Raw genomic sequence first — 10,993 nt, forward strand, 5'->3', positions numbered from 1 at the left:
GTTTGATTGAGTGTGTGGACAGGTGTCTTTTATACAGGTAACGAGTTCAAACAGGTGCAGTTAATACAGGTAGTGAGTGGAAAACAGGAGGGCTTCTTAAAGAAAAACTAACAGGTCTGTGAGAGCCGGAATTCTTACTGGTTGGTAGGTGATCAAATACTTATGTCATGCAATAAAATGCAAATTAATTACTTAAAAATCATACAATATGATAAAAATTACAGACCTCTACATGCTTTGTAAGTAGGAAAACCTGCAAAATCGGCAGTGTATCAAATACTTGTTCTCCCCACTGTATATACACATACTAATCAGGGGGAATGGGAACCAGGTGTGCGTAATGAGACAAGACAGTCCGGCGTTGGTGGTAATGATCTAGTTCAGTGACACCTAGAAGGCCGGTGACGTAGACCTCTGGAGCTGGTGAACGGAATGAGCAGCAGCACCGGGGAGATCCGTGACAATACCCCCCAGCAGCGGGACGACACCGGCCTCGGGGACGACCACAGGGACGCGGTGCGGGTCGGTCAGGGCGCAGATGGTGAAAATCCCTGTTCAGCGTAGCGTCTAGGATCTCCACCGCAGGAACCCAGCACCGCTCCTCTGGGCCGTACCCCTCCCAGTCGATGAGGTACTGGAGACGCCCCGACCGACGCCTCAAATCCAGGACTTCACGGACCAAGTACGCCGGACTTCCCTCGATGTCCAGAGGAGGAGGCAGGGCGTCACTGGGTCAAGCCTGGGTCAAACCAGGCACCACTGGCCTGAGACGCATGAAAAGTCAGGTTAATGCAGTACTCAGCAGGGAGTTGCAAATGGTACGTTACCTCATTAACCCTCCTCAGGACTTTAAACGGCCCCACAAACCGCGGGCTCAGCTTCCGGCAGGGCTGGCGGAGGGGCAGGTTCCGGGTGGAGCACTATACCCGGTCGCCTGGAGAGAAAACAGGCGCCTCACTGCGGTGGCGGTCGGCCTGTTCCTTGTGCCGACGCACAGCCCGCTGCAGATGAGTGTGCGCAGCGTTCCAGATCTCCTCAGCGCGGCGAAACCACTGGTCCACCGCAGGGGCCTCGGTCTGGCTCAGATGCCAAGGTGCCAGGGCCGGCTGATACCCCAACACACACTGGAAAGGAGTGAGGTTAGTGGAGGGGTGGTGGAGGGAGTTCTGTGTGTACTCAGCCCAAGGTAGAAAATCCGCCCACTCCCCCGGCCGGTCCTGACAGTAACGTCTCAGGAACCTGCCCACCTCCTGATTGACCCTCTCCACCTGCCCATTAGCTTGAGGACGGTACCCGGAGGTGAGATTGACCGTGACCCCCAGGCGTTCCATGAGTGCTTTTCATATGCGTGAGGTGAACTGAGGGCCACGGTCTGACACAATGTCCTCCGGGATCCCGTAGTGCCGGAAGACGTGCGTAAAAAGAGCCTCCGCGGTTTGCATGGCCGACGGGAGCCCAGGCAGAGGAAGGAGGCAACAAGCTTTGGAAAACCGGTCCACAACGGTGGTGTTCCCCTGGGAGGGGGGACGGTCAGTGACAAAGTCCACCGAGAGGTGAGAGCAAGGTCGTTGTGGATCCGGAAGGGGAAGGAGCTTTCCATAAGGGAGGGGTCTGGGTGTCTTTGACTGGGCACAGATGGACTTCTCAGTCAGGCAGGCGATGATACGGCCTATCCCAGGATGACCCGACACCGTTGCCGTGTGCGCCCATGTAAGGAGGCGGTCCCGCACACCCGTGGGCACGTAGGCGCGGTTCTTTGGGAACTGTGCAGGTGCTGGTTCCATACGCAGGGCCTGCCGTATGTTGGCGTCCATGTCCCACACCACTGGCGCGATGATACGGAACGGAGGGATGATTGGGGGGCGATGAGGAGAAAAAACCTGATGCAGATCCTGGTATTCCTCCAGTAAATCCACTTGAGGGGCGTGGTCTGGACTTTCCACCGTAGTGGTGTTGACAGACACCGCGAGACACCTCCCCTGACACTCCTGCGACATGGAGTTGATTTTCCGTTAATAAGTCCCGCTGCCTCCCCTCACGTTAGTGGGAAAAGAGAAGCATTTGGGGCCACTGTCGTCGCCACCGGAAAAAAAACACATTTGTCCAATCTCACTAGTCATCTCTAATTTTGTATTTTTACTGCTACGTATTTCACGCTATTCTTCACATGGAACCGGTTGAGCAACTTAAAGTTCCTCCACAAATATGCCACTGTGTTCTTTAATCCAATATAATCTCACATAGTCTTTTATAGTCTTTTTTTAGTTATGTAATAAAAAACAAGCTGCATTACAACACTCAATTTGTGTGGACAGGTTCCTTTTGCTGAAAACATTGTGATCAAGTGTGCTCTGTGTTAAATGATTAGGCCTCTGAGTGTGTGTGGGTGTGGGTGTGTGTGTGTGTGTGTGTGTGATAAACGAAGACCAGGCTTCCCATTTCGTTTCTCGTTGCCGTCATCTTTCTTTTTCCGCCTCGTAAATTTTACATGGAGGAGGTTTACCTCACTTTTCCACTCGGTAACTCCAGACCTTGACACTCCAGGCCTTGTTTAATCTGTTGAGGCCATGGAGGCGACAGACTGTGAAATAGTGGGTCTGTTTCTCTGTCGGGGAGTCTTATCTCCTCAATGAAACATGTTATCTCTTCTGCTAGACAGACGTGTTCTGTTCATAAAGCTTCAAAGGGGAGAATGACTCAATCGTTTCTTGTGGTAATACCTCTTCTTGAAGCGTTTATCCTCTTTCCACCCACACCACGTTTCCCATCCTTTCATAGAACAGACCTGTGGTCTAGTGATGTGGCCGTGTCTGTATACGTGTGTGGTTCTGTGTGTGAAATTGGCTTTATAGTGTGTGAATGTGTTTGTTTGTGCAGATTGTTCAGTATGACACAGCCCTGTTGCTTGTTTCTCTCACCCTACCTGAACTCCCTGCGCTGTGTCTGGTGATAGTTACCTCATAAACCTAAAGAGCGTATTGGCCATGCATCACCACTAAGCATTAAAACACAGCCTTACAGGAAGTATCCCATTCACCTGTGTGACCCATTCATTGTATTCACCGCCACGCAGGCTACTATGTAATGAGTATCTGAGTGCTGCTTGGTATTCACGCTCATGCTACATTAGCTATTAGCTAACAGCCCCATAGGAAGTCTCACTTTATTTGTATCTGGTCACGACAGCTACTGTATGGACACCTGTTATACTCACCACTTAAGCCTGTATCCCCTTTGGTACATTGTGTATTATGTCACCCAACATTTGTGTCTAAACCAAATAAACATGAGCTATGAGCTAACTGCCCTTTAGGAAACCACATGGTTATTAGTACTTGGTGCTCTGCACCCACACAGACCTGTGTGCTCTGGATGGGTTTGGACATTATGCATCATGACCGGAGTGCTTGTGTACAAAATCATTAGCTAACAGGCTAACACCGCAATACTCTTACACACACCACCACTCTCTCACCCCATTCAAACTTTAATTCTAACTGCCCGTAGAACTCAGAGAGAAACCAAACAGTGAACGGGTTGGGACACAGTCAAACCCTGCTCTTTGTGTGTGTGTGTGTGTTCATGCGTGCATTTGTTTGTGTTTGTTTGTGTGCACAGCCATGCTCCATTATGTCCGAACTCATTGACGATGGCCCACAGAGAATGTCTCTGACAGGAACACCCTTGAACTATGGGCCACAGTTTTTTTTTACATTGTGCTCTTGGGCAGGGTGTCCGGGCAACTGTTACCGATGACAACACAACCTAAAGTTGCCGATGACAACTAAACCTTTAACTCCATTTATATATTTATAATATATATATATATATTTCATATTTAGAGGTATTCCGCCCTGGAGATCTACCAATGTGAATAGAGGATGTACATCTCCTGTGTCTGAAGCATAGAGACACACTTATAAAGTACTCATAGTGGTGCAGGGCAGGCTAGGGAATAACCTCCACATTGTCCCTCACTCCTCACTCCTCACTCCCTTATCACCCTGGCTCCTTCAGGACAGAGTATGTGAGCAGAGTTGAGCAGCCGGCTATCCCGCTCATCGCTCATTGAGCGGTGCTTTCCAACCGCTCCACTAAAAACCGCTCTGCGCTCACAGAAAAAAAAACTGCCACTCCAAATTCGCTCCATTAATTAAAATCACATTTTAACCAACACCCATCTATTTTTGTGACTACCTGGACCTACCATTTGGTTTTGAAGTATTGAAGCCAAACCATATGATTTGAATGAAAAGTATTTTAGTAAACATGAAAAGGTGAATGTAAGATGTGCTCATCAGTTCGAATAGGCTACATGTCATATTAAACAGCATATAAACACTCTACATAGGTCAGAAGCCAGACAGGGAGCCTAAGAAGGAACGAAAATGAATTATTTAGGCTATATTATTTCAATTATTTCAAGGCTATAGCCTACAAAGAAATACATTGTGAAGCATTTGCAAGTGTGACACACTAGGCTGGTAGGGAGTCAGGGACATTAAGCGCTCTGCATTTCGTTGTATTAAATAATTATAGTCTATAAATTGCGCATATAGGCTGTGACTTACTTAAGTAATAAGGCACGAGGAGGTGTGGTATATGGCCAAAATACCACGGCTAAGGACTGTTCTTATGCACGACACAAAGCGGAGTGCTTGGATACAGCCCTTAGCCGTGGTATATTGGCCATATACCACAAACCCCCGAGGTGCCTTATTGCTATTATAAACTGGTTACCAACATAATTAGAGCAGTAAAAATACATGTTTTGTCATACCCGTGGTATATGGTCTGATATACCACAGCTGTCAGCCAATCAGCATTCAGGGCTCGAATCACCCAGTTTATAATTAGAATGAAATACACATTTTTAGAAACCCGAGTTTGGACAGAGTCTGTGGCTTCAGGCTCATGCCATGGTGCCTGGAGAGCAGGCCAGCAGCGGATAATATTCTCTCTGCGCTTGCAGAGCCACTGGGGAAGCTAAACACCCCTTTGGCCACTCTTGCCAGACTGGGCAGGGATGCGTAGTAAAAAATAAAAATAAATAAAGGTTTTTAAGCAAAATAACCCAATCAAAACTGAAAGCTACTTGAAAGTTGGAATATGCCAGGCCTATTGGGCCAAATTCAATTATGGCCTATTGTATAGATAATAGAACAAAAATGAAGGAAACTTTTAAGAGATCTGATTTTTTGTTTATAAGTACTTTGCTACAATGACACACTTAATTAGCTACCCACCTCGTTCCTTTCTTTTAGCATGTGCACGTTGTAAGTAGCCTACACCATCATGCTTTCGGGATATGTGTCTTTTCAGATTCCACAATGATTCTTTAGTTGTGGACACTACATCACCGAACTCCCTCTCTTGGTCCTCATCTTTGTAAGTCACCTTGATTTTGCACCTGTGTGTTTTATCAGTTTCTTTATGAAAATATTTAGTGAACTCCATGACAGTAGCTAAAGCAAGGGGCTAGTGTAGCGCCCAAGTAGACTACAAATGCATGCTGGGCCGGGTATGCCCTGAGCTTGTGAAGTGAGAGCTATTGGAGCGAAAATTGGAGTGGGCGAGAAGGCCGAAGCTCCAGCCTTTGGGAATCTCGTTCCGCACTCCAGTCAAATTGGGCACGCTCCACTCCTCGCTCTGCTCACATACTCTGCTTCAGGAGTCCTTCTGCCTGCGTCAGTCCCCTCCTCTCCCAAATGGCTTTGTCACACGTGTCCCGTTCACCTCTTTCCTCCCCCTTCTTATATGGTGGAGTGATTGACATCTGTGACATATCTAACCGTTCCTATTTTCCCCTCTCCTTCTTTCTCCTCACAGGGAATTAAGCCGGACAGCTTCTTCAAAGTAAAAGTCCCTGAGTTGAAAGAGATCATAGAGGGATGCATCCGCATAAATACAGACCAGAGGTAGAGTAATCAGATAGGAATTATCTTTACTCACCTCCTTACCTCACATCCTCTTTCAGCCTGTCACTGTGGTGGTGTGGTATCAAATGTTGGATACATTCTAGGTTGAAGTGTGTGTGTCTATTCTTATGTGTGCAAACATTAGACAGGCAGTTTTTTCCTCCTAGACAAAGGATATTATACCCGTCAAGCTAGTTTGTCTAGACTCTTAGTCACTCGCTCTCCAACATTAATCTCAGGGCACTGACATTGAAACAAAATCAATTGTATTGGTCTCAGTCAACAACTGTGTAAATCTCCTGAAGATAACAGTTTTATGATTAAATGAGCTTTTCTTTGTTTCTTCAGCCTCATTCTCTTTCAAAGCATTGATCAAATCAAATCATGATGTTGTGAGCTAAAAATAACAGTGAGAAATAACTTCAGACACAATTCAAATGTTGCCACATTACTATGGCGAGGGAACTGGGTGACACACACATCGACCATCGTTAATGGTGTCAGGTATCAGGCCACCTGGGGGTCCAATGAGATGATACCTGACCTGTTGTTAAATTGGGGCAAATTACATTACACACCTATCCATCTCTCTCCTTTGGCTGTGTGTCAATAGTCTAAAGTGGTACTGAGTCTGACTCAACACATCCACCCACGTAGAGTAAAATTCTGTTTTTTCCCCCATGTTTAGTTAATGACTATAAAAAGAACAGACTGAGAAAATACATTTTAATTAAATGGATTATAAAACTAAGAAAACAGTGTAAGTTCCCCCCTCCTTTCTCCCTGGCCTCTCCAGGTACACCATCCAGGACCTGCTGGAACACACCTTCTTCAAGGAGAACAATGGCGTCCATGTTGAGCTGGCGGAGGAGGACGACACGGTGAAGTCTGGCCTGAAGCTGTGGCTGCGTATGGACGACACCAAGAAGCTGCATGGGAAGTACAAGGACAACAACGCCATCGAGTTCCTGTTCGAACTCTACAAGGACGTGCCCGAGGAGGTGGCCCAGGAGATGGTGGGTTGTTGATGGATTTCCGGACCCCTTTCACATTTTGTGGATCTCAAGTGTCAAGTTCACTGATTGCTCTCCCCCTCTCCCTCTCCCTAACCTTCTCCCTCACCACCCCCCTTTCCTTCCCTCTCCCTCCCCTCCCCCCAGGTGGTGCTGGGCTTCGTCTGTGAGGCAGACTACAAGCTGGTGGCCAAAGCCATCCGGGACCGCGCCACCGCCATCAAGCGGCAGCGGGAGAAGCAGCGCCGGATGGCCGAGGAGGCCCTGCGCCAACAACAGGAAGCTGTCATTGAGGAAGAACCAGAGCTGGCCCCCGAGCCAGAACCGCCCGCCCCCAAACCTCAAATAGCCCTTCCCATCAAACCGCCCAACCCCGCCCCTGTCTCGGCGCCCCCTGCCCAGACTCCGCCCACTCCGACGGTGTCGGGGCCGGTGATGTCCGTGGCTAACGGCTCGGTGGATTCGGGGATAAATGGCAGCTTCACAGCAGAGACGGAGGAGCAGGAGGCAGACCAGCGGCAGCACTACAACATCAGACACGCAAGCTACTCCTCTGCCACATGTGAGGATACACTCACTATACCAGTGCTTCTCAAATCTCTCCTCAGGGACCCCAGACGTTTCACAATTTTGTTGTAGCCCTGAACTAGCTCAACTGATTCACCTATTCAAGGGCTTGATGATTAGTTAACTAGTTGAATCAGGTGTGCTAGCTCTAGCTGCAGGTCCCCAAGGAGAGGTTGGAGAACTACTGCACTATACTGTAATCACATGGTCATATATAGCAGACACCTTGTGTTGCTTCGTAGCTTAGCTTCTGAAGCTACACATTTGCCCACAGACAGCATGTACAGTCAAGCCTTCTCATGTCTAGGCAACATGCAAAGTGCATTGGCCTGGCCTATAAGCATGACGCATATAGATAAACATGGTCTATAAGTTTACCGTAAACAAGATATAGAACACAGATACCCTATTAACACAACCTTCAAGATTAGTACCTGGGGCACATGCTCTGATATATGTGAAGGTTTAGCCAAAACATGCTTCAAACATTCATTGCTGACATGCTCATGCCCTGAATTCGGTATTACAGTATCACAGCTGCACTGTGCGTGCATGGACCCACGTGTTTCCTTATATCTGTACTGCTAAAGGGGTATCAGTGGAGGTTGTATTGGAAAGTGTTGGCTTAACAGACTTTGGCCAGGGCACGTGCTACATAGCCCTGTGTAGATCTCATGTGTTTTTTATATATCTCTGAAGTAGGCTAATCCTTTGCAGTTGTGCCTCTGTCCATTTGTTGTGGTTACCCTCGAGCCCTGCTAATCCATGTAGCCGTCCCTCACAGTGCCTGTTAGTGGAGCCCAAAAAGGACCCCTCCCTCAGGACGTTAGGAATTTTTTTTCATTAACAAGAAACATTCTGTATACATTATTTCCAGACAAGACTAACTTATACAGTATATGTTGAACACAGTCAGTGGTACATGACATAAAGAAGAGATTGAAAACATGTTAACGCCTGTCTGGCTCTTCCCTCCCCCTTCCCTTCCTTTAACCCTGTTGTCGCCATGGCAGCCGACTGCGAGATGGACGGTTACCTGAGCTCCTCTGGCTTCCAGGATCCCGGGGATTCCCCTCTCAAACCTCCTGTTAACTCCGCCCCTTCCTCCACCACTCCTGTTCCATTGCCTCTGGAGACCCCTCGCATCGAGACCCTGGCCATCAAGGCTCCTCCACCTGACGCTCCACCAATTCCGGCTCTCCGCTTCCCCTCGGTGGGTGGCCTGTATGAAGGTCTTGAGGTTTATATTTCTATGGCTGTAGAGCTCAACAGTCAAAATATTCATTATCTTCTTATAAAACCTGTTATATCCAGTTATGACTCTTACACAACACCTTACCAGGAACGTTTCTGGGCCCTACTAGTTATATAGCAGGGATATGTGTCTATGATTAGACTGATGAGTGGATAAGCCATTAATACCCAGAATTTTAGCGCCCTACCTCAACAGGCTATTCTGACTGACCCTCTGTCCCTCCCCCAGAGTATCGCTGTATCCAACACTACCATGCCCCAGTCAGGAAACGCCAGTGGTTTCGCTTCTCCTGTCGACAGGTAACCCAAACACATGTAACACCCCTCTTCCATGATGGGGATGTTGTTCAGGGTATAAAGAAAGGCCTGCCCCGCACACCTTATGCCCAGTATCTAAGTGTAATGTAGGTGTGGATGGCAGTGTTGCGTTCAAGAGTTCAAGACAACAAAGGCCCAACAAAAGAACAAACATTTAAAATACACTATAGAAGTATACAACTACTATACGACCCCTTTGCTGCTTTAAACTAGAATGGACTACTTCTCTGTCTAATGGGTATCCGTGCAGTTAACACACAATTCCGGTAGTATCCATTAAAACACAACAGGTGTGTGTGAACTTGAAGGGGATAATTTATAGAGCCTGTTTGTGGTTCTCTATCCCCATGGGAAATAGCCAGCGAGTCTGACGAACAACACTTTGATGAATGATGCCACGTGAATGTCTGCTGAAAGCGCTCCGTTGGAGTGTGCTTCCCTTTCTACTGTGTGACTCACCTAACACACACCAACACACACTCTCTCTCCCCCATCCTCCCCCCGCTCCCCAATCACCTCATTTCCTGTGTGCAATTAGAGCGAAGGTGGAGCGAGAGGCATCAGAGCACTTCCTTCCCTTCAGGTGCCTTTCTGACTGTAATCCATAATGGTGTCAGGGGTGGGTGGGGCGGGGGGGGCGGGTGGGGGGTCAAATGGCCTTAATAGGCTTTTCCTTCTGGGAGCTGGGTGGGATGGAAATAACCCATTAATTTGGTCATACACAACAGCCTCATTAGTAACCAGTTCATTATTAGTAGTGTAGTAGAAATAAGACTAGAAGTATTAGATTAGACATTAGTAGTCCCGTGTAGCTCAGTTGGTAGAGCATGGCGCTTGCAACGCCAGGGTTGTGGGTTCGATTCCCACGGGGGACCAGTATGAAAAAAAAATAAAAAAGATGTAGGCACTAACTGTAAGTCGCTCTGGATAAGAGCGTCTGCTAAATGACTAAAATGTAGTAGTAGTAGTAGTTGTACTTTCAGTAGTAGTAGTTGTATTGGTACTGCAAGTTCTAGTAGTCCAAATTGTAGTGGTAGTAGAGTAGTTGTTCTTATAGCAATAGTTAGTATTATCAATATCAAAAGGACACAGTGTTACGTCTCCTGGGCAGCTGTCATAACCCACTTCCTGATTATCCCCACAGCTATGCCTCTGATGTGACGTCAGGCTTGAGTGATGGCAATGAGGGCCTATCAGAAAAGAGTGCCAACAAACGTACCGGTACCAAGCTCTTCAGGAGGAGAGCCCGCTCACGCCTACGAATCACTGGGGTCTGTCTGGCCATCTGTCTGTTTCTCTGTCTCTCTGTCTGTCAGTTAGCAGTTGTGATTATTTTATCACATACAAAGATGATTGCAATCCAACTCATCCTTGGTCTTGTCAAATGGCTACATGTTCTGTGGATAAACACTTGTTTTTCTCCTGTCCTTCCAGTTGTCTGACAAAGTGGACCGTGTGGTGGAGTGTCAGCTCCAGACTCACAACAGTAAGATGGTGACCTTTAAGTTTGACCTGGACGGAGACAACCCAGAGGACATTGCTGCTGTCATGGTGAGCGCACTGTGTGTGTGTGTGCACGTATTGTCAGCTCAACTAATTCTTATCCACTGAGCTACTGTAAGCACATCCAGTGTTACAAAACATCGGGCATTTTTCAACCAGAACCATAACGTCCCAGATAACACAGAAGAACACTATGCTTGCTCCTTGAGAATATAACATCTAATTATCCAATCAATGAAATCGTGTTTACTGTGAAAGGAAGTGAAACTGACCATGGATTCCAGCAAGATCTCTCACAGTTTTGGAAATAATGTTGTTTTGCCTTGGCCATGGGAACGCACGGTTAACAGTTTTGATTGAATATTCCCCAGTCATGGGGGAACATTTCTCTAGTTGTTAATACTTCATAGCAGTTGCTCA

The 10,993-nt window shown here is 47.3% G+C and overlaps 1 protein-coding gene across 1 annotated transcript in view; it reads left to right on the forward strand.

Moving 5' to 3' along the window:
- Positions 1-10,896, forward strand: part of LOC121551758 (serine/threonine-protein kinase WNK4-like) — a 58,144-nt gene extending 47,248 nt beyond the window's left edge. Inside the window, exons 5-11 of the mRNA XM_045218025.1 lie at positions 5,830-5,918; positions 6,715-6,934; positions 7,079-7,493; positions 8,512-8,711; positions 8,982-9,052; positions 10,215-10,341; positions 10,505-10,896. Coding sequence (XP_045073960.1) covers positions 5,830-5,918; positions 6,715-6,934; positions 7,079-7,493; positions 8,512-8,711; positions 8,982-9,052; positions 10,215-10,341; positions 10,505-10,681 — 1,299 coding nt within the window. The 3' untranslated portion in view covers positions 10,682-10,896. The remainder of the gene's footprint in view (positions 1-5,829; positions 5,919-6,714; positions 6,935-7,078; positions 7,494-8,511; positions 8,712-8,981; positions 9,053-10,214; positions 10,342-10,504) is intronic.
- The last annotated feature ends 97 nt before the right edge of the window (positions 10,897-10,993 follow it).

Source organism: Coregonus clupeaformis, unplaced genomic scaffold (genome assembly GCF_020615455.1).
Source record: "Coregonus clupeaformis isolate EN_2021a unplaced genomic scaffold, ASM2061545v1 scaf1321, whole genome shotgun sequence".
NCBI classification, from domain to species: Eukaryota; Metazoa; Chordata; class Actinopteri; order Salmoniformes; family Salmonidae; genus Coregonus; species Coregonus clupeaformis.